The sequence below is a fragment of the Lissotriton vulgaris genome, chromosome 7 (genome assembly GCF_964263255.1).
Source record: "Lissotriton vulgaris chromosome 7, aLisVul1.2, whole genome shotgun sequence".
NCBI classification, from domain to species: Eukaryota; Metazoa; Chordata; class Amphibia; order Caudata; family Salamandridae; genus Lissotriton; species Lissotriton vulgaris.
Window position 1 is genome coordinate 615,319,169 of NC_141695.1, and position 27,694 is coordinate 615,346,862.

At 48.5% G+C, this 27,694-nt stretch overlaps 1 protein-coding gene across 6 annotated transcripts in view; it reads right to left on the bottom strand.

Annotated features, from left to right (window-relative positions):
* SLC25A19 (solute carrier family 25 member 19) overlaps nucleotides 1–27,694 on the bottom strand; it is a 306,920-nt gene that overhangs the window by 12,980 nt on the left and 266,246 nt on the right. For all 6 annotated transcript variants that reach the window (XM_086930769.1, XM_086930767.1, XM_086930766.1 and 3 more), the window contains one exon: nucleotides 26,665–26,848. In XM_086930769.1, coding sequence (XP_086786895.1) covers nucleotides 26,665–26,848 — 184 coding nt within the window. The remainder of the gene's footprint in view (nucleotides 1–26,664; nucleotides 26,849–27,694) is intronic.

A 27,694-nucleotide genomic window follows, 5' to 3' on the forward strand; every position in this document is an offset into this window, starting at 1 on the left:
GCTGTGGCAGAGCTGGAGTCGGATCTAACCTTAGACGAAATAGGCGCAGCCTTTAAATCCTTGCAGTCCGGAAAAGCATTAGGACCCAACGGAATTCCAGTGGAACTCTACAAGCTCTTGGCAGAATTCATCGGCAAGCACCCACTTGCAATGTATAATGATAGTCGGGACCAGGGTATATTACCGCTAGACCATAGACCAGAGAACGGCCACGATCGTGGCGATTCTCAAGCCCGGCAAGCCCCCTTCAGAGTGCAACTCCTACCGTCCCATTTCACTGCTCAATGCGGAAGCTAAGATCCTTGCTAAATTGCTCGCTAATAGGCTACAGACACACTTACCCAATTTAATTCATCCTTACCAGTCCGGCTTTATGCCCTACAGAAACACTGCACTCCTTTTTCGACGTCTGTATAATGTGACCTATCTCCGGATATACAATCAATTGGTCTAAGTCAGTTCTCTACCCCTTGAGTGGTCCAGATCCTATGTTCCCCAGGGATTGTCCCTTACAGCTTGCACAAGACTTCTTTAAATACTTGGGCATTATCATTACAATTGACCCGGCCGCATTCTATGACGTCAATTTAACCCCCCCCTGGAGCGCCTACGAAGAGATGTGGCCCATTGGGCGGCTCTACCCCTGACATTGCTGGGGAAAGCAGCATTATTTAAAATGATGGCCCTACCACGCTTCTTGTATGCGCTGGAGAATACACCCTTCCCAGTGTCCTTGCAATATTTCAAACAGGTGGCGGCACTGGTGTCCACGCTCCTTTGGGGTACCAAACCACCGCGTGTTGCACAGACAAAGCTAACCGTAGCTGGTATGATGGTGGAATAGCGCTCCCAAATGTCCAATTTTACTATTGGGCGGCGCATCTTAAGATCATTAACCAATGGCTTCACGTCCCCCACACGGACCCGGCATTCATGGTGGATCGAGCACAACTCGGAAAGGACAATATGTTAGCGGCCCTATACGGGAGCGTGGCTTAGCAAGCCACGATGGCGGCTGTGTCTTGCTGAGGCTCCGCGATCGGGCTAGCATCTTGCCCAGTTCCCGTGATCGCTGGGAGCCTCAACCTGCCCGAATCAACGCTCGGGATCCCCCCGCACACTGGGGCACCCCCCGAGTGACCAGCAATTACGGCGGGCGGACAACACTAGCCGAGCTGTATCCTGCCGGGTCCGAGGGACGCCGACCCTGGAAAATGGCGGGCGCCACCTGAACCTGCGGATCTGTGAGCCGCCGAGACCCGGCTCCCTGGACAGCGGTACCTGACGACGCGACCAGCAGCGGCCACAGAGGAGTCTGCAAAAGGGACGACGTTGGCCCACGGAGGGGCTTGTTGCATGGCGCCTCTCTGCGCTCCGGAGCCCTGACACGCAAGATGGCGGCCGCCGCCCCGGGGCTCCGATGCATAGAGGCTGGACACCCACCAGACGCCTGATCGGCTCCCGGACCCGGACAGCCTGTCGCCGCTAACCACGAGGGGCCGGCGTGCACGCCACCGATGCGGAGCAGACCATCCCAGGTGTCCGACGCCCTCATCGTGGGCGGTGAATGGTGGTTTCTCCCACCCCACCCTTGAACCCCCGGGCGCTGGATCCCTGCACAGCGGCCCCAGAGAGTTCGACCAGCCGGCGACCGGGAGCCACCCCTGCGAGGGCAAGAACGCCGGACGGAGCCCTCTTTCACCCCGGGGCCCCGGCTCCCAAGATGGCGGCCGCCACCCCGGGGCTACGACGCCTCGGAGCTGTTTCCCTGCCAGGAGCCTGATCGGCCCTCAAACCCTGACAGCTTGCCATCGCGGACTACAGGAGGGCCGCCACTCACACGGAGCTGAGCGCTTCGGAGAACCCGCCACTGCCATCGGTGAGTGCTGTGCTGCCATTTCCCCTCCTGCTCCCCGAAGATCTCAGGTCGACACCCCGGTGGCCCCTTTTCACGTCCACCCACGAGGACAGCCACAGAGCACGCTGCCACCCGACCAGAGCACCCAGTTCGCACTCACATATACAAACTGCCCAGTGAATCCGAGTGCCTGACCTTGACATGGCGCCTGTGCAGACCTAACACCGGGAACAGCCACGAGTCCCGCTCTGGGGACGAGAGCATCCCACTTGCATTGAAGACATTGTCAGCGCCTCCCCTAGCCCACGCCACCCGACCTCGCCCTGCCGGTCAACGCGGGCACTGGGCCCCGCCCCGTGGAGTGCAGAGGCCCCCACGCGGTCGAATCCACCGACCCCGGTAACCGCGTACCACCCTTGACGCCCTTGGTGGCGGCCCCCCGGGGTGAAACGAGCCTCGCCTTGGACCCGGAGGAACCGGAGTGGCGGACCACTCACCCACCGATACCACGGGGCGACGACCTACCACCCGCAGGACACGCGACGACCGAGGGGAAACCCCCCCCCTCTCCCCCTCAGCAGCACCCATGGGGAAGCCGAGGAACACCCAGGGGACGACAGTCCCAGAAACGGCTGTCGAGAAGATGCCCCAGACGAGGGCATGGACACAGTCCAATGCGTCGCAAGCCGACCCTACGCTATCAACGAAGCTGGACCAGGTGCTGGCAGCAATAGAAATGTCTCGCCTCTCGATGGAGGAGAGATTGGGCACCCTGGCAACAGACATTAGCCTAATCCGAGATGACCACCGTAAACTGGCGGATAGAGTGAAGGAGGGTGAGCGGATCGTGACTGAATTGCAGCCAACGGTGCAATCGCAGGCAGCAGATATGCAGGAGATCCTACGCCGCGTGACGACCCTGGAGGAACGCACAGTGGATTTGGAGGGGCGCTCGAGACGTTGCAACATTCGCGTCCTGGGCCTACCGGAGGGGATTGAAAACTCGGACCCTCTGACCTACATGGAATCCTGGACTAAATCGTTCACCCCGGACTGCGACCGGTCGCCATACTTCTCCATCGAGAGGGCACACAGGGTCCCGGCCCGGGCACCCAAACCTGGTCTTCCCCCGCGGCCCATGCTGGCCAAGTTTCTGCACTTCCGAGACCGGGATGCGGTGCTTCGTGCGGCCCGGACGGCGGCCCCCTACAGGTGGAGGACCAACACGTTATGGTGTTCCCAGACTATGCCAGGGAGGTTCAACAGTGTCGATCCACGTTTCTAGAAGTCAAGAGGCGCCTCCGCGCAAACGATCTTCAATATTCCCTGCTGTTCCCTGCCCGCCTCAAGGTGATCCACAAAGGGAAAGCCCTCTTCTTCGACACGGCGGCAGACGCACAGGACTGGACCGAATTTCATTGCCCGCTGATCCCTAAGCCCGGACCCCGGAAGGCGCGCAATAATGACTCCAGACGGTCCAGGAGACGTGGCGCTAACCATGAGCGATCTGGCCACCCCAAGAGCCAGACGTCCTCCCCAGCGGGCTCACCCGATCTCACCCAAATCATGCAGGAACGACGAGACGCCCTACGGGCGGTCACTGAACTACATTCGTCACCCCCTGCTTCGGACTTGGAAGGTCAGCCACACCTGTTCACCCCAGAGAAAGACCGGGACAGCGATGGAACTATGTTGGGATTTGGCCCGATCTCCTCTACCCTTGTTGTGGCACACACACTGGACGCTGCCCTGACCAGCCAACCTGTCACTTCCTCGTGAACAACTGAACTGTCACCTGACATATCCTTTTCTTGAATGCCTGTGATGATGCGCGACGTCTAGAAGCCTAGACTGATCTATTAGATAAATGTAAGCGCCAGCGAGCGATAGATACTTCTCCTACTAGAGCCCGACCCGCGCACAGGCCCAGCAACGACACATGCTGCCACCCCCGCAAACTTCTGTTGACTTTCTCCCCTAGTGGGACACTAGTTTGGATATGCCACCCCCAGTGACGTATCCTCAGTATTGGGACAGTTACCCACCCGAAGTTCTAGTTGCTGTTCACCTCCCCAGTCCCCCCCCACGTTTCAGGAAGCTTGGCGCGCAGGAGCATACACGACACGCACACATGGGCGGCACACGGGAACTGTAGAGGTGCCCCTCCCCCAACCACGTCACCCTAGAAATGGCTGTCCCCCACTCTGACGTTAGTATCCTTACACTAAATGTACGGGGCCTACACACGCCCAGCAAGCGCTACTCTGTATACTCCTACATACGGCGCATGGCGGCCAACATAACGTTCTTACAAGAGACGCACATTAACGCTACTGAACTCATTCGCCTACAAGCCAAATGGCGAGGGACCATCTGCGCCACACAATATTCAGCGTTCGCGCGCGGCGCATTAATCTGGGTGAGACCTGGTACTCCCTTCCGGGCGCTCCGGCGAGTAGTAGATAGAGAGGGCAGATACGCGCTTCTAGAGGGAATTCTTAATGGGCAAGGGGTACTTCTTGGCAGCATATACGCCCCTAATACGGATCAGGACCGGTTCTGGGATCACCTTACGGGCGTCCTGGCCCAGTTCACCACAGTCCCATGGGTGCTGGGAGGCGACTTTAACTGCACACTAGACCCCTCGCTAGACCGCTCACATCCTCCCCCCACTCACTCCCCGGCCCCCCGGCAGGCGGCCCTCTTCAGGGCATGGACCACACACTGGGCGCTCACTGATGCATGGCGACACCTACACCCACTGGCTCGCATCTACTCCTTCCACTCGATTCCACACAACCTTCGGGTCCGCCTAGACCGTTTCCTCTGCTCTGCTCCGATCCTCCCTAAGGTTACATCTACAGATTACCTGGGACGGATCCTCTCAGATCATGATGCCCACATAATACGGCTTACCTGGTGCCCCCCGCATCCACCGGTCCCCACCTGGCGCCTCCCTAGAGACTGCCTAACGGACCCGGTCTTCAGGGACGCGCACAAAACCAGCATACGCGACTACTTTATGCACAATGAGAACACAGCGTCATCGGTACTAGTGGAGTGGGACGCGTATAAGGTGGTGGCAAGGGGAAAATGCATCAAACAGATAGTGGGGGTCCGCCGCACCTTAGAACGGTCGCTCTTAACGACGGAACAAGCTCTAGCTGCTCTCTCCAAACGGCCTGACGACTCGGAGGAACACGCCGTACTCACGGCAGAGGCCAAAACGGAATATCAAACTGCCTGCGCTGACCTCCGTAAGTATAATTTCAGGGCATACGCCTCTCGGGTGCACAAAGACAGAGACAAAACCGGGGCGCTGCTGGCCTGGATGGCGAAGCAGGACACCGAAATCAAGCCGATCACGGACATTCTCAACCCGGAGGGTGTACTGGTGCAATCACAGGCTGAGATTCTCCTAGCATTCCAACGCCATTATACACGAGTGTACGAAGCCCCGGCATGCTGTACCCCGTTTACCGCGGATCAGTTTTTAGACCCTCTGACGCTGCCCACGATATCGGATTCCGACAAGCGCACACTTGACGCCAAGATAATTCCCTCTGACATCACCCAAGCGATACGCGCCATGTCCCGAAATAAAGCACCGGGACTGGACGGCTTCCCACTAGAATACTACGCAACATTCTCTCCCCTGGTGGTTCCCCGTCTGTCACGGGTGTTCGGGGCGTCACTCCACTTGGGGAAACTACCCCAGTCGCTACGGGAATCCGTGATTGTCACCTTTCTTAAGCCCCACAGAGATCCGCTTCACATGGGGTCATACCGGCCTATCACACTCCTGTCGGCTGATTGTAAGATCCTGGGGAAGATCCTAGCTGATCGTTACGCGCAGGTCATACGCCCGCTGGTCCACCCCGACCAATGCGGCTTCGTCCCCGGGAGGAATACCTCCCAGAACCTCCGCCGAGTCTTCCATATCCAAGATCAGGTACGCGACAGATTTCCCCGCGCTGCCTGCCTCATTATGGACCTGGAGAAGGCGTTTGACACCCTCACCTGGCCCTACCTATTTTCGGTCCTGCGGCGCCTTAATCTCGGCCCGACGCTCATGGCATATACCCGCCTCCTATACACTGACCTCACTACTCGAGTTCGTATCGGGAAACGTATCTCACCGGCGTTTGCAGTCCGACGAGGCACGAGACAAGGTTGCCCCTTGTCGCCCCTCTTGTTCGCGCTAGCGGTCGAGCCGCTGGCGGTTCGACTGCGTCGGGAGGGTGTGGACTGGGGAGTACCGCTTGCAGACGGGACCCATTGTGTGTCCATGTACGCGGATGATCTCCTCATATATGTCCGAGACATTGAAATGGACCTAACCCCCATAAGGGCCACATTGGCGGACTTTGCAACTGCCTCGGGTCTACAAGTCAACTGGGACAAGTCCACGGTTTACCCCCTACACCCGGACCTACCCCCCCGAGACATCGACCTTGGACCACATAGGCTTTCATGGTCCACGGAAGCTCCCCGATACCTCGGCGTCCGCTTATACCATTCTCCGACGGACATCTTTGAAGGCAACCACCGCAAGGTACTCGAGAGTCTGCGCCCGACGGTCGCCTTCTGGAATAAATTACCACTGGCCCCGATTGGACGGATAGCCCTTGCTAAAATGGTGATGCTCCCCCGGCTCCTCTACCATTTCACAAACCTGCCGGTGATACCACCCAGATCCTTCTTTCGCGACGTTGATTCCCTCTTAGGAACTCTCATCTGGGGAGCAGGCCGCCACAGAGTCGCCCTGAAAACTCTTCAACTCCCCACAACACAGGGGGGACTCGGAGCTCCATCCTTCGAGGCATATTTCCTCGCAGCACAGCTCCAGTGGCTGTCCTACTGGACAGCGGACCGTTACCCTCAGGAGATGGTTACTCCTACTGGTAGAATCACGACTCCGGAACTCACCCGTCTGCTCCTCCCGGGCACCAAGCCACGGCGCACTTACCCCTCCAGGTGACGATAGCGCGCCGATGTATGCTGCGGATACACCGGCTGTCCCCCGCTAGACCCCCATACTCCCCGCTGCTGCCACTAATAGGCGGCCCCAAGCAGGATTCCTACTTTGCGGCCCCACTACTCGCCGACTGGTCCCGCTGTGGCATCACAGATCTAGAATCACTCTTCGAGGAGGGTCAGCTGAAACCGCTGGACCGCCTGGTCGCAGAATACGGGCTCCCCCCAGGCCAATTCCTCAGGTATAGGCAACTGCTCGACGGATACCGACCCCATTTCAATCTCCAAAATGGCGAGCCAGACACGCATCCAGTAATACATACTATCCTACATATGGGGGTGGGCCGCCACCTGGTCACATGGCTATACAAATCCATCCGGGAACTCTCATACACCCCCCTGACGACCCTACGTGCCACTTGGGAAGAGGACATAGGCCGTGTTCTGCACGACTCGGAGTGGACTAAAGCTCTTGAGGCCCCTAAACGCGTCTCTAGGAACGCCCGCTTCAAAAATATTCAATATTATATATTACACAGGGCATATCTCACCCCAGCGCGATTACAGAAGTTCTACCCCTCCACGCCATTCCTGTGCCCCAGATGCTGTTCCCCAGCTGCGAACTTCCGTCACATGTTTTGGGACTGTCCCAATCTCCAATCTTTCTGGCAGGGGGTACACAACACACTACTGGAACTCACGGGTCTCACTACACTAGCCACCTGGGAGTCCAGTGCATTAGGCATCCTCCACATCTCTAAGCGTGAACCGGTGCATAGGCGCTTCGTGTCCTTAGCGCTCCTACTGGCCAATAGATGTATAACCATGCGCTGGCGATCCCCAGAGGGTCCCCCCATAGCACAATGGAAAGGGGCGGTTAGCAAATGGGCGGCAGCGGAGGAAGACGCTTTAAGGGAAGAAGAAGCCAAGGGCTCGCGCAAACTTCCCATCTCCATGGAATGGGCCATGCTCCTTCACAGCTTCCGCCAGTCCACGCAGGCTGGAGACCCGCCTGACCCTTCCCCTCCCCCCACCCGAGCAGACCGGTAGCCTTCACCTGAAGTGAGCCACCCCAGAGTCGGACCCCGATAACCCCCTACGTCCTAGGCAACCTCCGGCCATCCATGGGTTTCTCCCCCCCCCCCCCCCCCTCGACACCCGCCGCCATTATCTCCCTACTTAGACCCTGCTAGCGCCTACATGCTTCCCTCCCACAGTTCCGTTACCCCCCTGTTCACTGGTAACACTGTTATGTGCACAGTACAGATCCAGCGCTGTTACGGCATGAAAGTACCCATCTGATCTTATTCATCGCCCCTATGGCGATACCGTCCCATCACCTCTCAGCCTGCAGGAGCCTTTACATGATTATAATGCACTGATTCACCGAAGTCATGTTTATGTGTACCAGTTCTATATAGCAAGAAAACGTTGCACACATAGCTGTTCGTGGCTGAATGTTGAGGCCACGTCGGCGGACTGTTTATTCTGTACTGAGATACTTTACTGCAACAATAAAAACAAATTTAAATAAAAAAAAAAAATGTTAGCGGCCCTATACAACCCAAAGCGTGCACAATCGCTTGAGGGGCCAACGCGCCACACAGTCACATTATGGTACAGGGCACAGGCTCATCTAGGGTGGAAGGGTGTCATCACCAAACTTACTCCGCTCTGGGACTCGAAACAATTCGTCACACTTCGGAATAGTAAGGGATTCCGACATTGGGACGGTCATTCCCTTTGATAGGCTGCAGCAACAGTACGAACTGGCACCCACTGAAACATTTCGCTACCTACAAATCCGCCATGCTCTCATGATGATCCTACCACAAGACACTGAAGTACCTGAGGCCTCCCCCCTGGAGAATAGACTTCTTACGAACTTCATGCAAAAGCGAGCCACACCACTCACATACCGTAAATTACTCAATAATATTCCAGATCCCACGACATCCCTAAAAGATAAATGGGTCGACAATATTCAAGACATGGATGAGACAGAATGGCAGGAGGCCCTGGCCTCGCCCCGATTGGTCGGAATCCCAGCTAAACTCAGGTTAGTGCAGCTGAAAATTCTTCACCGTTCCTACCTTACTAGGCCAACACTTAATAAAATTGGCAGGGCACAACACCCATACTGTCTGCGGGGATGCGGGGAAGAGGGTACTTTTTTCCACACTGTTTTGGACTGTCCATTTATATTGGATTATTGGCGTAAAGTCCTTCGTACGATATCCCAGACCCTACGCGTCTCTTTATTACCTGAACCGAGGAGATGCCTCCTTAACATATGGGAACCAAACGATCTGACTAGATATGGTCAAACTTCGGCGACACTGGGCTTCATGGTTGCAAAGTGTAACATAGCGCAAAAATGGGGAGCCACTGACTGTCCATTATTGGAGTCCTGGTGTAGGGACATGGATGTCACAATGATCACGGAAAGAACAGTCTATGTAAATGTAAATGTACATGTATTTATATAGCGCAAATTACCCACATCGCAGGCATCTAAGCGCTTGCTTAGGGAACCCGTCCTGGTATTCCCCTGTGAGATGACCCCGGCAGGGTATCCACAGGGTGAAAGCCAGGCATCCCACCGCGAGGGGCCGTTGTGGAGATTGAGCAAGCTATTGCCCAGAGTCGCAGAGTGTGAACCCGTGAGTCAAGTAGGCACCGGAGCGGAAAGTATCGAGTCCGTGGAATTATTGAGCCCAAGCCCCGTCGAGGCGGGGAATTGAACCCTGGTCCAGGGCCGATCTCAGTTTCCGGGTCTGCCGCCTCTAACCCCTGAGCCACACTTCTTCCACTTCTGTAAACAGGAATTGCCCTGGGAAGTGGACAAAGGTATGGGCGGCCTGGAACACTTATAGAGGGGACATATGCAAGCCTATTACTGACAAAGATCATGATGACTCTGATGATGCTGAATCAGGGGTTGAAAAATCGGGTGGGGATCAGGTCGTTGTATCTCAGATTTTATGACATACCAGAAATGAGAATGAGCAGCGGTACAGTCATTAATGGATTTGCTGTATTGAAGATAATGTGGACTTTCTTATATGTGCAGACAGCTGTTCTTTTCCATGTATAACTAATAAAAACATGTTTAAAAAAAAAAGAAGAAATTAAAGATATATGCTATTCTTGTGTGTCAGAACGTTTTGAGAAGATATTTTGTTAATGTATGCTTAATTTATTTTTATTTATTCAAACATTTTCCAACAAAACATACATTATAACACGAATTGCATGCTCTTGCCCCATTTCCCATGAGAATCCTGCGTGCTCTGTGGTGTAGCACACCCCTTACAGTACTGTAATGTGGGGACTGCATCATACAAAGGCAGCCTGTAAACAGACTATTTCACAGGCGCCCTCAATAAGTTCGACAGGAAGGTGCGTCCATAATGCACGCAAATTGAGTTACATACAGATCTATCCTGACTCCTGTGCTCCCTTTTCGGTATTCTCAGCGAAATGTTGCAGTATCGTACCCCATGTTTCCAAGTCATCCTTTCTAACCATATGAATCGTGACCTCCTTTGCTAGTTTCTCGTGTCCGCTACTTAATACTTGGACATCTACTACCCATCCAATATTCCAACCTATAGCTATGCAACTTCTGGCCAATACCAATGCCAGTTGTTCAAACTTAAAATGCATTTGTTTCTCTTGCACACTGTCAATGATGCCCAATGGGCAGTTTTTAGGAGAGGACCACACCTGAATACACGCCCTCCTCTTATTTTCATGCAAACCATTGTCCAGTACGTCTTTACATCTGGCAAGTTCCCCCTATATGCACAAAAGAGGAACCATGTTCTCCACAACGTGGGCAAGTCACAGATGTTATAAGATATATTTTACTCAGTGCTATGGGGGCCAAGTACGTGTGATGCAAGAATTAAAGTAAATTAAATTGAACCTGCCATTTCCTGATACCTTTCTGACCAGTTCACGTGCCACCTCCCATTCTTTGTCAGTAAGTGGTTCTTCCAGATCAGCATCTCATGAGCATCTAGCCTCATATGGAGGTTTGAGTCTATCAAACTTCATGACTGAATACATTAATGTGATCAGGTAGGGCCCTCCCTTTAGTGAAGGATAGATCCGACAGAGAGGATATGGGTGGGGTCTGAGGGAATCCCACCCCTCGTGCTGGCCAGTTTAGCATATTGGAGAACTTGACCAGGTTCATACCAAATGCCTCACAGGCTTGCTGAAGATAAGATATGTCTCTCCAGTGTATAAATCACCATGGACCTGGCAGCTCCCCCCCCCTGCCACCTTCATGATGCCGCCGATACAACAGAATCACTGTCAATCCCATACGGTCCATTCTCTGACAAAAGGTGCATGTCTGATCAAAAATTAACAACTCTCCCCAAAAGTGTTGCAGTCTAGCATACCACATAGAGATACATAGATTCCAGCCCGCCACACCTCAAGAGCAGAACCGGGATGGTCTTTAACCCATATGTTCCCGGCAGTAGACGCTTCTCCCAGTTACCCTTCTCAGTTAACCACTTGGCTGCATGTTGTATATTAACCACGTAATAATATAGTTTCATGTTAGGGAGGCCAAAGTCACCCGACTCCTGATCCATTAACAAGACATCCAGTGCGACTCTGTTGCACCTCTCTGCACACACCAAGGATACCAAAACGCCACGTAGGTGCTTAAGGACTAAAGTCCCTGGAGGGGATAGTGAATTCTAGAGGTGGTACAAGCCGCGTGTCAGAAGGATCATCTTTGCGATGTTTCTGCACCCCGCCATGGATAACAGAGGAGTTCAAACCCTCCATGACTCGTCCCATATTGTTTTTCAGTAGTCTGCGCAACCTAGATGCCCAAGTAAACAAAGATATCCAGCTCCTAGAGCAATCCCAGATTAGGGAGTTGGTCTTTTAAGCAAATCGCCAACCCGCCCAGGGGAAATATTGGGCTCTTACAGGAGTTGACACGAAGGCAGGATACTCTCCCAAACTCCCCCGTAGGAGCATCAACCGTGGAAGTGAGCATTGAGGAGCCCTAAGATAGAAGAGAGCATCTGAGTACAGAGACACTACATGTGTTGTGTCCCTGACCGTAATTCCTCAGTCATTGAGCTCTCTCCGAAGCAGGGTGGTGAGTGGCTCTAGGGCAAGAGCAAAAAACAAGGGCAATAGAGGGCAACCCTGTCTTGGGCCTCGCTCCACGTTTCATTGCCTTAAAATTATCCCTACCGATTTAACGGGTGCCGTAGGTTTCATGTACAGCAACCGGACCCATCCACAAACAAATTGGTCCAAAACCAATTGATTGAACACTTCCAACATATACTCCCAGCTTAATGTGTTGACAGCCTTCTCTAGGTCTACTGCAACCAGTGAGAGCTCCTCAGAATTACTGACAGCTGTGTGCTTTACATGACAGAGCCTCCATATTTTCATAGCAGTACTCCGGCCTGGAATAAGCCCACACTGATCCTCATGGACTAGCTGGTCCACCATGCCATGAAAAAGGTTGGCCAGAACTTTGCACAGGGGCTTGATGTCTGGATTGATCATAGAGTGCGATAGGATGAGAGATCAGTCCGGGTCCCGTCTGGCTTAGGAAGCATAGATTTCAGACCCTTTCAATAAACTGTTAGAGAAATCCCTTTTTTCCTCGCCTCCTGAAACACATCCAAGAATTTTGCCTCAGATTAGGAGAAAAAGTCTGATAGAATTCCCCCAGAAATCCATTGTTTCCAGTAGTTTGTCCCCTAGACAGGGATGCCAATGCCACCCGAAGCTTCTTTAGTTAAATCTGCCTCAAGCTCTTCCATCACCTCCTGCGGCACTCTGAGCAGATACAGCCCTGACAGGAGGGCCTGTATATGTCATGTGCACAATTGTTCATTCTACGATATACAACCTGTAGGTGAACCCTGAAGGTGTTTTTTTATGCCCCATTGGGTCACCGCCGCAGTGCCACCAGGACGATCCAAGAAGCACACAGTAGGAGACTATCTCCCACTTTAATAACCAAGCAAGCAGTTTACTAGGCGTGTCTCTCTCCCTGTGTAGTCTCTGCCTGTACGCCTTGTGTGTCAATTTGTCGAGTCTGTCCTATGTTATGGCCAAGGAACGTCTCAAGCACCTCCAAATGAGCTTTCGGGTCGCCAATTCTCATTGTTGGGCCTCAGCCAGAGTAGTCTCCTGGTCTATCAGCTCCCCCTGTAATTACTTCCTTACTCTGTATACTTTACCCAGACATACACCCCTCATACACCCCTCATCACCGCCTTCATAGCCTCCCATTCAGTCGCTCCTCTGAGACGTAGATCCCAAGCTGTCAGCAATATACGACTCCAGTGCTGTGGTGAGGTCCACTAGACACATCACATCTTGAAGCATATTCGTCTCAATCTGCCAAAAGGTATTGGGTCCTGCTGTTGCTCCCCAAGTACTCCCTAGCTGCAATAGGGAACGGTCTGAGGGAAATCGACCTAGATATCGAATAGAAACCCATTTGTGACGCCCACCCCAACAATCAAGAAACAGTCCAGTGTACTATAAGTGTTGTACATCAGGGAGTAGGATGAATATTCCCTGGAGGTAGGGTTGAGGGCCCTACAAATATCTACAAGGCCCAAATTGAACATTACTGTGGCTAGTGCCCCATTTATTCCTGACTTAGTGTGGCGTGTCTGTGGAGCTCTGTCCATCTCCTCATCTAGGAAACAGTTCAAATCTCCCAGTATACAGGGACCCCAACATAGCCCACAACAGAGTCCTGCATGTTGTAATAAAAGTCATTATCATCAAGGTTTGGAACATAAGAATTCAGTATACAAACTTCCTGACCAGCCAGCATCCCATGGAGCAGAATATACAGACCTTCAACATACGCCTGCATGTAGCAAAGACAAAATGGTATCCCCAAGGCCATCCATTTGGCCACCCCCTGGCATAAGCTGAGTAAGTGGCTGAGTACATTTGTCCCCTCCATCTTTTCGCTACTTTGAGGCACTCTTTATTCGTAAGATGGGTTTCTTGCAAGCATGTAACAGCTATCCTGTTGTGTTTTAGGAATGCCAAGACCCTGTGTCGCTTTCTGTAGTTATTAAGACCCCGAACATTTCATGCAAGTAGTTGACATTTGCCTATCAGGGCGGCCATGGTGTAAGTGAATGTACGGCCACAGCAGGACAAGCGCATGCGCCAACATTCACCCCCCCCAGAGAGTGAGGCCACACACCTCCACACGTGAATCAACACAGCCAAAAACATGCTAGCAAGAACACAACATAATATATGGTAGAGCAGTAAACAATCCCTCCCAATTACCCTCTTCGGATACACACAGTAGAAAACAACTATAACTTTGTGCTTGCCCATTCTGTCCCTGCTAAAGCAGTAGCCTTGCACGGGTCCCCAACAATTAGTAAAACCCCAACACTAATAACTTCCCTTCTCCTGCCTATCAATGTGCATGTAATGCAATGTGATATAAACAGGGATGGGTAACTCCCTCAGCACAGAAACACCTGTAGGGGAAACCATGCGGCCCCACCCCTGTATACCATGGCATACATTCTATCATTAAGGCCCTTCCCCACAGGAAGGATAACATATCCTATCTATCAGCCTCCTCGGAATTCTGATCAAAGGAGTACAACATCAAAGATCTCCTCTCTCACCCTTATCATCTACATTCGCCTAAGACCTCTAGGACATCATGCACACAGCGAGTCACAAGAGTGGTGCTAATCCCCAGGGCCCTCCAACAATAAGGTTGGTCTCTCCCTTCTCTCAAGGAAGAGGACGCAATGCGTCCCATTACAGGCAGTAATCAGGCTGCTAATGGTGAACGCCGTGCCAGCCCCAGATACATGTGCACTGCCTTGCCGCCTCCTCCTCATTGGCTGTTCCTCCAAGGTTGGGTGGGGCTGCAGTCAATGACCTCTTGCACCTCCACTAGCAGCACTGACTCTGAACCGCAGTTCTTCAGCAGCTGATCTACCCCAGTACGGTGACCAACCGTCTGTAAATTTCACGGACCGTATGCAATTTTGGTGTCCTGTCGGTTGTCAGTCATTATACCTTTTATGGACGCCTTTTGTCCGTAATTTAGGGATTAATTACAGCAAACTGTGCTGTTCCCCTGCGAGAAGCCCCAAGACTTTAAAAGTGCTTGGGGCCAGCTCGCACTTTTCTTCTGAACTCCACTGGCTGCAGCAGCCATCGCACAGGCTCTGGATAGGCCGACTGTCATTCTGATTGAGGCTGATTAACACATTTAGAATGACAATGGGCTGTCTGCCTTTAACAAAACATGTGGCAAGTGAGTGCCTTGGAGGCCGGTGACTCACTTGGAGCCCAGAGATTGCAATTACTGATTACAGAGAAGCTTTCCCCATTCAGCGTACTATGAGGAACATGTGGCCTTGTGCAGTTTGCCAATGTTGCTCAATGATAGCCAAACGCAAATAAATCACTGTATCCTAAATATCACTATACCACCCACAACCGAGCAAAGCAAATCTGGTTTGCCCCGTGCTGAAAAAATACTTCTGCATGTTACTATTGGATCACTTCGCTTTTTCAGTTCGTATTTATTTTTTTCTAAAGTATTAAGTATAGCAGGAACAGTGACTGGGCAGGAGCAGTGACTGGGCAGGAGCAGTGAACGGGCAGGAGCAGTGAACGGGCAGGAGCAGTGAACGGGCAGGAGCAGTGAACGGGCAGGAGCAGTGAACAGGCAAGAGCAGTGACCGGGCAGGAGAAGTGACTGGGCAGGAGCAGTGATGGGAAAGGAGCAGTCAATAGGCATGTCAGTGACCAGGCAGGAGCAGTGACCAGGCAGGAGCAGTAATCAGGCAGGAGCAGTAACCAGGCAGGAGCATTAACCAGGCAGGAGCAGTAACCAGGCAGGAGCAGTAACCGGGCAGGAGCAGTGACCGGGCAGGAACAGTGACCGGGTAGTATGGCACTGCTATCCTCGTCATAGTTTGAGGAGGAGAGATACACCTCTTTTAAGCTAAGCAAAGTCAGAGAAATCGCAGAGATTGCAGAGGCTGTTTTTCAATACACTCAAAGCTGATTTCAGGTTCCCCAGTCTGCCCCGCAAACTATTCATGTTTATTGCTTGAGTTCAGAGAGGGACGTGAATGCTTGAGCTGAAGCCCTAACACACACTAGAGACAAAAATGAACAAATGAACCAGTGGAACCTGCCAACCACAATAAAGAAGCTGCAAAACACAACCACTGGACATTGCTTTTGTTTCCACACCAGCCTGCCATACATGGGGATCGTTTACTGAGTTCTGCCTTTTGTGTGCTACTTCATAGCTGGGTGGGATCAGCCTGAGCAATGACAGATCGCTGAACCAAGATTTCAGAGCAGTTGACGTCACTGTCTCAGTGTGGCCAGAATCTTGGGGGCCTTGAGCTGCAGCACCTCGGGCTGTAAAACAGGTGAATGCATGCAAACATCTAAAGCGCCAAGAACTTTAGAAGGGTGCCTGTGACACTGCACAAATATTTTCATCTACTCATTCGTTACCTGTGCTGGCCACATAAGAAAACAAATTTACTGGAGATGGCGAAAGTACAAAGCCTCGCAAGAGAAGCACTCAAAAAACAGCATTGCTATAGTACGCCAGTGGGATTTTAGAAGAGAACACCTAAGCAAAGCAAGATTAATCCACACAGACCCACATTCTGGGTCCACAAGGGGTTTAGAGGCTGGCTCCCACCCCAGACTCTCCCAAGTATATTACCCGATGAATGAACAATGAACCAGGACCATGAACTGTAAACAAAATATCAGACTGGACAACCCCGTGCAGTAACCATATAAACAGATTATGATTATATGAAATGCCATAAAAATACTTGCACAGTTGCTCAAAGCTGAGCCCATACTGGAAAACCGTGAAGTACAAAATTGTTTCAACCCAATATAAACTTATTTTGACTTGTTCTTATGTTCTTTGTCTATTTACTTACTTATATGCTATTGCAAGACCTCCTCGGATGTGTCTGTAAAATGTATCTTTTGTCCCTAATTGTTGTCTCTGTGTAATTAATGTGTGTGTGAGATGTAAAGTGCTCTGACACCCTACACTGGTATGAGTGATGCTATAAAACTCATTAAATGCATCTGAGAGAGAGTGGTTATGGAGACTTGAGAAGCACTGTTAAATAGCAGTTGTGAGGAAATCCATGGTGGAGGTGGTCATTGGGGGGCGCCAACAAACAATGTCGCACTGGGCGCCACCAGCGCTAAAGCTGGCCCTGCTAACACTGCACCCACAGACAGTCCTTCTGCCTTCTTAGGGAAAAACTAGAAGGTTCAGCTTCTATCCTGCTGCTCCAAGAGGAAGTAGGCATTTCAGAACTTTTTTCAAACAATATATTCTGGCCAGTTTTGCATCATTTCTTTTGAACATGGAGATTCTGTAAATGACGTATTTATTGAAAGATACATGTTACATTAAACCTTTAATTAAATAGTAAACATTAAGGGGCTGAATTATATTCAGGATGCCCCTTCATCTTGCCATGGGGACGGAGTAAAATGAGCCATCCCCATGATAGAGGGAACGAAAGACTGATTTATAAAATGACTGCCAAGAAGGTGGTCATTCATAAAAACATTGGCAGGAACTACCGTCACAGCGGTTCCTGTCAACGCAAAAAGAAAATTCCCAAATGAGCAAAATTAGATTTTCATTATGTAAATAAAAACCAGTAATGCTCCCCCTCACCATGGGAATCATCTCCCATGACAGGGAAGGACATTATTTAGTTATTACTGTCCCTCACTCAGTAAAAAAATATCTATGTGTCCACCATTCATAATTGGGCAGGCGGACAGACATGTGGTGATTTCTCCAGCGGCCCTCACCCCCCAAGGCCGTCACAGTTTGGCTACGGTGGAGACAGAGTAGTCTTCGTCATGGCCAAACTGAAAGCTTGTCTGCATATGGAGTGGGTGGGCAGACCACTATGCTGAGGGGTGGGAACAGCATCGATGAAACAGAGTTCCCTTCCTCCCAACATATAAATCAGGCACTATGTTGTTTATGGCGAACTACTACAATTAGATAGAAATGGGTTATGTGTATTCTTAGGGTATGGTGGCTTGAACGAGGTATTTGAAGAGAGGTGAATAAAGAACAAAATATTATGGAAATAAGGGTTACTTATGAGCATCCTGCACCCATATGACTGAACTTTGAGTATTATTTCAGAGTTTCTGGATGGCAGGGGTGAAAGCATGGAGGTGTCTAGTATATAGATCTTTATGAATAGCTTCAAAAAGGTTCTTTGCAGAGGAGAGCTACTCTGGGCTTGCTACTCAACCATTTGAAAGGTGGATTACATCCTGTACTACACATATTTAATAAAACCCTTACAACAAACAACCAGCACAAGTTTCACAGAAAAACATTTAAGAAAGGTTACAAAACCACAATGGTTTTTGGGGGTTTCTGGAAGTAGAAAGTAATTGAATCAAGAATGTTAGAAGTGCAGGTAGCAAGTTTCTGAAGGCATTTCCATTGTTCAATAGTATGGTAGACATTTATCAAATGTCGTACGCAGCCAGTCTCCGATGATGACTACTGGTTAAAAATAGGTGCTCTTATGACATCCTCCTTGGAGCCCCTATTAACAAGACTTTTGCTAATTGAAAATAGGCTCGAGAAACTTGAATCTTCATTATTTTCTACTGAGGGTGAAGCCAAGAATAAAATAGCGAGCCGTGGGCAAGGCAATGAGTTGGTGAGTGGGGGAAGGGGAGCTTGCGGCATGCCCAGGTATTAATGTAACATTAACTGGGGATTCGGGAGTACGACCAAAGGATTCTAATAAGTCAAGGTCAGAAATATTAAGTGGGGGAACTATAGTGCCGGTGGAGACACAGGGAGATAGTTGTACGTCTCACGGGGAACTACAGGGCTGATCTCAGAGAGTTGGACCAGGCCGAGGTCTAATGAGGAATTCTATTGGAAATGAGGTAAAAAATGCATACCATCATCTAGACCTCCCCCCGAGTATTCACCCTATGTTGCTGTCTTTACTGGTGTCCCAGAACTCCAACACGGTAAATTGGAATCTTATGAGCAATTAAAAAATAAGACAATACACTGGTTAAACAGCAATAGACCACTCCCACGAGAGACACAGTCTAAAATCTTATTTGTAAAAAGGGTGAGTAGGGTAGGCTGCAGATCAAAAAACACACCAGGAGATTGTATTGTCGTTAACTTTCAAGACTTAATGGCTGTTGAGCATGTTTGCTGGGGCTCCCTGATAAACCCACAATCTTCTATTCAGGCCAGGGCCCTAAGTTATTTCTATATCCTCCCAGACTCTATGCCTAATCAGGATAAATACGAGGTTATTAAGGGAAGGATGAGCCGGCCACCTATGATGGTCACTAGGGTAAATGGGGAGAATGGAGAGCAACCGCCAGCAGTACCACTTAACAATAGATTTAGTGTATTGGATCTGGTGGATTGACTGACACCTATTGATACCCATCAGGTCATAACCTTTGAAGAACATGTCAACGCAGAGACAAAAAGGAGGGGGGACGTAGGCAAATGCTTAAGGTCATGCGCTGGAGTGGGGTGTAATAAGGACTGTGTGTCTACTTTAGTTAAAAAAGTAGGAAAACTGGAGATTGCAATTCCCTCAAACATATGTAATCATGGTAGTAGAAAAGTTGACCTCTGCCCAATAGAACCAGTGTCGACCCCCATTGGAATTTGCAGCCTTGGGATGGCTGACAGATCCCTAAGGGAGGGAAATGTCAGGTCGAGTGCACAATTGACCTCTGATGCACCTAGAATTTTATCTTGGAACATTGCAGGTCTCGCTTCCAAACTAGACCAACTGGATTGGGGAATATATTGATTCTCACGAGATATGCTTGTTTCAGGAAACATGGGCGGTCGAGCCACAATATAGGGCAGGCTTCGTAGCATATTGTGAGGGTGCAGTGAAAGGTCCAAAGGGCAGACCGTCGGGGGGGCTATGCATATGGGTAGCCTCCCATTTAGGATGCAAGATTACACAAATAGATATGCATTCCCCAGACATCACATGCATCCTCTTGTCATATAAGAAGCTACCGAAACTCGCCATCATTAATATTTATTCTCGACCAGTACAGTATGGTGGGATATCACCAACGATAGATTGCTTGTTAAATCTTTTGAGCTTAGTGGCAGGGAACTTATATTTTTTGAATTGTGGAGACTTTAACTGTCACTTTGAGCCGCTTAATGGAATTATGGAACCGATTACTAGTGAGGAGGACGCTACTTGGTCAATTCCGGCACCTAATGGGTATCCTATTAGCCGATGGACTCCTCTAGCTCTGCAGTTAACTTCCCTAACCTTGACTTTTTCCCTAAGGGCCTGCAATGGTCGGTTTCCTGGCAATCGACCTTTAAGAGGTTTGAACAGGCCACAGTTATCGATTATATCCTGACTAGTGTACAGATATGGCATAATGTGGTGGACTTTTCCGTAGAAGAACGCAGTGAAAGTGACCACAATCCCTGTGTCATGGAGGTGGATTTTCAGTGGGGGGCTCAGGCAGTGACCCTAAGGAGCCGTACCAAAATAACCTGGTTGCTGCAGAGGGAGGGAGACGGATTAGATGGTCCAAGAAAAATCAATCGCCAGAAATAATGTCAAAATTGTATGTGGCCATTATACCTTTGCTAGAGAAAGCAAGTGTTGCCGAAGAGAATCTAGCTAAGTCTGGACTTGATAGCGACCTGGGCAAAATACATCAAGACATGACCCTGGTTGTAGCGGATTTATTTTTTAAAAGTGGTTCTATTAAATATAAATCTGGTGGTGACAAAAGATCTTGGTACTCGAAAGCTTGTAAGGAAGCGAAACTAGCTTTGTTGACTGCATTAAAAGGGGCAGATAGCCTTTGCATTAGGGAAGCTAGGGCGGCCTACAAGAAAATATTCTAAATGCGAAGTCTGAGTGGGAAATAGATGGCAGGAGATCAAGAAGTCCCTAGATCTAAAAGACGGTAGAAGCTTCTGGAATTTGGTTCACTCCGGTACAGCAGAAGGTAGAACCACTCTTGTTCCACACATTGATGAGGATGCCTGGCACTCATACTTCAAGGAACTATATTCTAGTTCTCACGTTAACATAAGTGTCAACAAAACTCCAGAGTGTAGTCTTAACCTTGAAACATTTTGTGAAGCACCCCCATGTACTAGGGGAGAGGTGATATCTGCTTTAGCTAAGCTGCAACCCAATAAAGCCCCAGGATTGGATAGAATCCAGGGCGATCTGTTTAAAAGTGAACAGGTGGTCTGGGCTCCTTATCTAATATTATTATTCAATGCAATCCCAGCTCCGCCTACGTGGGCTGGCGCCGAAATTGTTCCAATTTACAAAAAAGGATCCCCGATTGTACCATCCAACTAACGGCCAATTAGCCTTATCGATGTTTCTCAAAAATTATTTGGGAGGGTACTACTAGGGAGATTACATGATTGGATGGAAGACTGATATATTAACCCCGCTCCAAGCTGGCTTTAGAGCAAAGATCTCAACTGTAGACCAGCTGTTCAGGCTTCAGTTGATATACTGGAAGCATGTGGTTTTGGAAGGTGGGAGTCTTTATCTTACCTTTGTGGATTTGAAATCTGCGTTTGAGAAGGTCGACCGTGACCAGTTATGGAGTATCCTACTGGCCATGGGGGTACCACCCTATCTTTGTTTTCAACTCAAACGCCTCCACGAGGGTAGAAATGCCAGAGTAAGATATGATAAAGATGCCCGATTGACAGCGCCCTTCCCCGTTGACAAGGGGGTGAGGCAGGACTGTGTGCTCGCGCCAACTCTCCAAAAATATCATCCCGCAAATTTCCTGCATTAATGTTTGCGGATGATACCCTGCTCCTCTCGAAGTCACCTATGGGGATGCAGCAAGTCCTAAAGGAATTCAGCCAGTTTTGTAAAAAGAGAAAACTTGTGGTTAATATAAACAAAACAAAATACATGGTCTTTAATGCCAAACCGACAACTTACCCGCACCCAATAATGGACGATATCGCCTTGGAGCATGTCCATATTTTTGAATATCTGGGCCTAACCCTGAATGATAAGATGGGGTGGGGCCCCTAAATTGATAAGGCTAATTTGAAGCTTACTTAGGCAATAGGGGGGTTATTGAAAGTTCAGAAGGGTTGCTCTATTAAGGTTATAAGCCGAGCCCTAGAAATATATAAAGTACAAGCACGGCCGGCTACACTCTAAGGGGCCATAGTTCAACAAAAGCACTGACCCTCACTGAAAACAAGTTTATTAGAAGCATTACGGCTTTGCCAACAAACACTCACCTGGTACACCTCAGGAGGATCTGGGTATCCTCCCAGTGGTGGACTTAATCTCGAGTCGACCATTGCTTTATTGGCGACGGCTATGGAGTACACCTGAGTTGAGACACTATAGGGAGGAACTCAAGGCATTACTATCGTCACTGGGGGTCGTGGGTAGTATACTGTGGCTCTCATTCGTGAGGGACTCTTTTCGTGCTATTGGTAGGAAGGACCTATGGGCAACCCCTGAAGAGTCCTGCCCTGCTACCCCAAAAAAAACCTTAGCTAAAGAAATAAGAGATTTTAAATTGGCTAGTTTAATTCTGGCGACCAGTGCAACAAGTCTGACGCATGGGTTTCTGGGCTGTAAGTCACACTATCAATTTGAGCAAGTCCTAGACTCAATATAGCCCGCATCAACAAGGAGGTTGTTTCTCCAATTTAGATATGGGGCCCTTCCACTTTTTGCAACAACTAATAAGTGGTTAGATGTGACCTGTCATCTTTGCCCTGGATGCCTAGTTGTGGAGGAAACAGAAACCCATGTACTGTTCTTCTGCCCGGCATACAAATAGGCTAGGTCTAAATGGGTTGTACAATTGTGTAGAAACTTGGGTATTAGGGATTACCTTGTATTTTATAGGATTTTAAAATCAGATACAGATCAACTGTATGTGGTTGTAATCTCTAAATATCTCCAAGCAGTGTGGCTCAAACGAAGGTACATGTTGAAAGTAGATTCTTAGCTAACTGTGACCGCCTAAATCATTTGGAATTACTCTGGAGTATTTTAAAGAATTATATGATATGCTTAATTATTTTCTTAAAGTTTTTATCTTAAATGATATTTTTAAAACTAATCTTTATTTAAAACGGTTTCTGCTATCAATAATTAATGAAATCTTTGTATCCTTACATATGCCGCTGTCACCACGAGATCTTATTGTACACTGTTATGGAAAATGTATTTTTGTCTGTTTTAATTTATATGTGCTTTTATGACTGTAATAGTCGCAATAAAGTAATTATGAAAAGAAATGTCTTATGCAGCCAGTCTTGCCCCCTTGTCTGAAGACAGGAGATGTTTCCACAATCTCCCTTGAATCGTATAATTGGGGAGGAGGGAGAGAATAAATTGATCGATCTAAAGATAATCCATCTAAAGATAGTGAAATAAGATTTTTCCCTTGCAATTGGTTTAATGGTACGGAAGGCCTAAACTGCTTTCAGTCTAGTCTGCTCTTCCAGTCACAAGTGTAACCAGATCACTAGGGAATTCCTCTGCTTCGTCCTGCCAATACAATGACTTCCCTGGTATTCTTCTATACTTCGTTTGGTTAAGCAAGAACTTCCCAATCTCAAAACACGTCTAGTCGGCCATCAGCAGTAGTACGATCCCAATTTCATTGCCAGTGCCGCCTGGTTATATAAAATGTTGCACTTATCAGAAGAAAGGAAAAGTATGCCTGTTTTGCAATGCACACTTGTGAAAGTTCTTTTAAACACCAAAGACAGAAGGTTTAAAGAAAGACTCTGACTGACTAAGAGAAGATAAAAGACTTGCTAATTGCAGGTTCAATCACCACCTAACCGATGGCATTTATGTTTTGGTTGTGCCAACAATCACAACATGGCAGCACTGTAGAGCTTCTGTGCTACATGTATGCCCTCAGAGCAGCGAAAATGCAAAGTAAATCAAAACACACGCAGTACAGAATCACACCACAGATGTTGTCGCCATAAATCGCAGTATACAACTGGTAAGCCGGGACCTGCTGCCCCATCTCATTTGTTTCCCATACAACAGTACCTGAACTTTATCACTGGTATGGAAGCTCTTGTAAAAGTGTTCCGATTAACCCCCAAAACTCATGTGACATTTTCAGCCAGCGGCATTGGGACTTGTATTTTTGCTTGCCCATAGCTCCCATGACTGGCTGTAGGTTTTGCCACTATAAGAACATGTCTATTGCTTATATTGTTTGTCTACCGCTTATATTCTTTGTTGTCTCCCAGCCTGGTCACTCAATTATAGCAGGCCTAACTAATCACACAATTGTTTGCAATAAACTTTACCTTATGGTCAAGCTGGGTGCATAGGTTATAATAATGTTAAAATCAATTTTTTATGGTCGAGCAGTCTGCTCGTGATTAAAACTTATGTTTTTGTATCTGTATGGTGCTATCTGCCAGGAAAACAAACCTAACGTGAGCTTAGCAGTTGCAAGTCATTCTGTTCTTTTTTGTTAGGTTAATTTATTTTAATCATCATTCTGCAATTCTGTGAAATTGTAATCAAGTTTTATTTTTTTTTTTAAAGGCTTTTGCTGAAGTTGTATTATTGCTTTATTGAAATGAATTTAAAAACGTCTGTCAAACGCAATTCATTTATAGTCCGATATGTGGCAACCAGGTATATCACCAGCTACAGGCGCCCTGCAGTGTATACAGTGGAGAGTACATACAACACAATATTGGGAGTGCTACTAAGAAAGTAAGGGTCAGTTACCATAGTAACCCCAAAACATTAACCTTCAAAGAAGGAAACAGACATTTGTAAAATTACAAATCCGAGCACATCAACAGTTCAAAATAGAGTAATGTTCATAAACACTGTGTATTTTGTATATGTTATGTCACTCAGGTGTTTTTAATCTTTAGTCTGTTTTTTACACTTCACGTCAGGTTTGATTTTATTTCTAACTAAATCTGGAAATCGAATTCTGGACTGTGCATGTGTTTTGAATCACAAGACAGTGCTCCTGTCACAAATTTAGGGTATTGGTATGTACACCTTTTTATTATGGCACACTGTCTCTTTTTGGACTACGGTCTCCTCTCTTGACAATATCACCACTCTTGTTATACCAGCGTTCACAAGTGTGGGCCCTTTCCGAAAGGAGAAAATGATGATTGGGCTTCCCACATACTATGGTGATTATTGGTCCTTTTCGGTTGGGTGGCTATAATATTTTAATACCATGTAAACCATGTATTCACAATTTGCAACCCTGAAGAAGTCGTGGTATGACAAAATACTGACGAAACACGTGTTGACTGTATCAGAATTGAAGATAGATGGCTGGATCAAAAATCTGAAAATATGATGCTGCTGCATAAAATGGATCAATATTGAAATGTTGTGAGGAACCTGCATTTGCTTTTGAGGAACTGGATAGTAATTACCCCGGACTAGACAATTTGGATTAAAAGTGGACTTCGAAAATACACCGTGTTTATGAACATTACTCCATTTTGGACTGTTGATGTGCTCGGATTGGTAATTTGGCAAATAATGTATGCCTGCCTCATGGCAGGGTTTGGGACTTCAGTTCTAATACTCTACAGTACGTTCCGTTGGATGAAAGCCTGAACTGGCTTATGGGGAAATGCAAGATATAGAGGCACTTGGGGCCATATTTAGGACCCATGTGGAGCAAGGCAGCACAGCAAGTCACCTTGCTGCTCTGAGTCACAGGGAAAGGGAAGGAATGCGGCATAATAATCCAATAAGGCGCATTCCTGTCCTTTCTCCTTGGGCTGATGCTGTTTTGACAGCCTATCGCCAACGCAGGCACCTTTGCACCATGGCACAAAAACAGTCTAATTTCTATGTGTGCTGCAGAATGCAGCACACATAGAAAGAGGAGAAATAAACATATTTCTCCTCGTTATGCATCAGTTGGGGAGGCATATCTTTTTGGCGCATTCCTAGGTTTGATAAATCTGGAAATGCGTCAAAATCCACAGGATTTGCATGGGAACACCCACACGACGCCCATGGAACAACTCCCTTGTGCAGAGTAATGCAATGCAGCAATTTGTGCTCTGTTGCCGTACTCCATATTTTTTAAGCCATTCAAAGCTACGCAAAGTCGTTTTGAGTGGCTTCAAAAATTGGACTTTAGGTTTGCGTTGCTCTTGCACCACCTTGCAAGAGGGACGCACACAGAGTCATGAATATGGCGCTTGGTAGTCATATTGTCTCCTTCATCTGAAGGTTTTTGGACAATCTCCTTCCCCTACAGAGGATACAAGTGGAAACAACAAACACAGAAAGCATGGAAAAGGAAGCAGAGAAGATAGAAAAACGGAAAACAAAATATACAAACAAAAACATACATTTGATACATTTAGCTGCTGCTATCACCCCAGCAAGGCATGCAACTGAATATTACACACCATGGCAGAGGCAAAGACATGCTTCACAAAAATACTGCCAACTGTGCCAGGGTCAGAGCATAACAGAGTCAAGAAGTAGACAGCAGACAGTGGCCAACACTACATAGCACAGAAGACCACAACAAAACAGTGCTATTAGGATAATAATACTGCCGAAAGAGCAAGAGCATTGCAGGGTGAATGAGTTCACCGGGCATGTTGCCAGGAGTTGTTCTCTCCAAAAGAACTCCATAGCCCTCCCGCCCTCTGTCACCATCACCTTCCCTCCTCTTTGAGAGCCTTACAGAACTCCTTTACGTACTTGAGTGAGTCTTGTCTGCTGGCAATCCCCAAGCATAAACTTGATGGAAGACATTAAAAAAAGAGAACTGAAGTCCAGCATATGGGAAAATAGCAATCATTGTAGGGGTCAAACCCCTGTAAAATGACAAAGGTCCTTCGGTCTTGTACATGGTGGCTACTGCTTCACGAAGGGATCTGTAGATCTGAAAACAAGAAGAGAAGAGTGTTAAACACAGCCCTGACTTTCCTTTCCTTACTGTATTTCGCCTCTATCCCCTTCCGAATTCTTTGATCATCAACCCATCTCCATCCGGCCATGAGAAGGCACCGTAAGAGGATTGTACCACTGAATATCAAGGATATGACCATCGTGATAAAAAAACAAACTATTACTAACGCCACAGCTACTGAGGAAAATGGAATTTTATATGGCCTATGTATCCCCTACGTGTACCCCAACGTGTAGTATATATGCATGACGTCCATGCATTTTCCCTCTATGGCCGAAATGAAGACGCATTTACATTTGCGTCCAACGTTAACATGTCTGTTATTAGGCCCTCCATGAATACAACGTTAATTCAGCCTTAAGGCCTACGTTGCCAATGCATTTACATGGTATACGTTTAAACATCAAGAAACACACGTTTTTGTGGCCCAGTTGAGCCAGGCCCTGAATTCAGGCTCCGAGTCTTTTCTGTCTCTGAAAGCTGCAGTTTAGGTATGCATCCCTGACCTCTACCCCACTCCCTACCCAGCCGAGAGGTGCCCGGCCTGGCCTGCCTGCCTGCCAAGACGGTATTTTGCCTACAGTTATCTGCTCTGCCTCCGCAGAAACACATTCCAGTCCAGTGAAATAGGTAAACATTTTCCGCCTACAGAGCATAGGGCCTAGCCTTCCTGTCTCCATATAAGTGATTTACTGAACCCGTTGCCATAGTAGGCTCATGGCCCCTGCACCATGCATGTAGAAATATATGCACACACTAGCATTTAATGATGAACGGCCTCTGCTCGAGAGACCTTTACTTCATACAATACATCCTCCA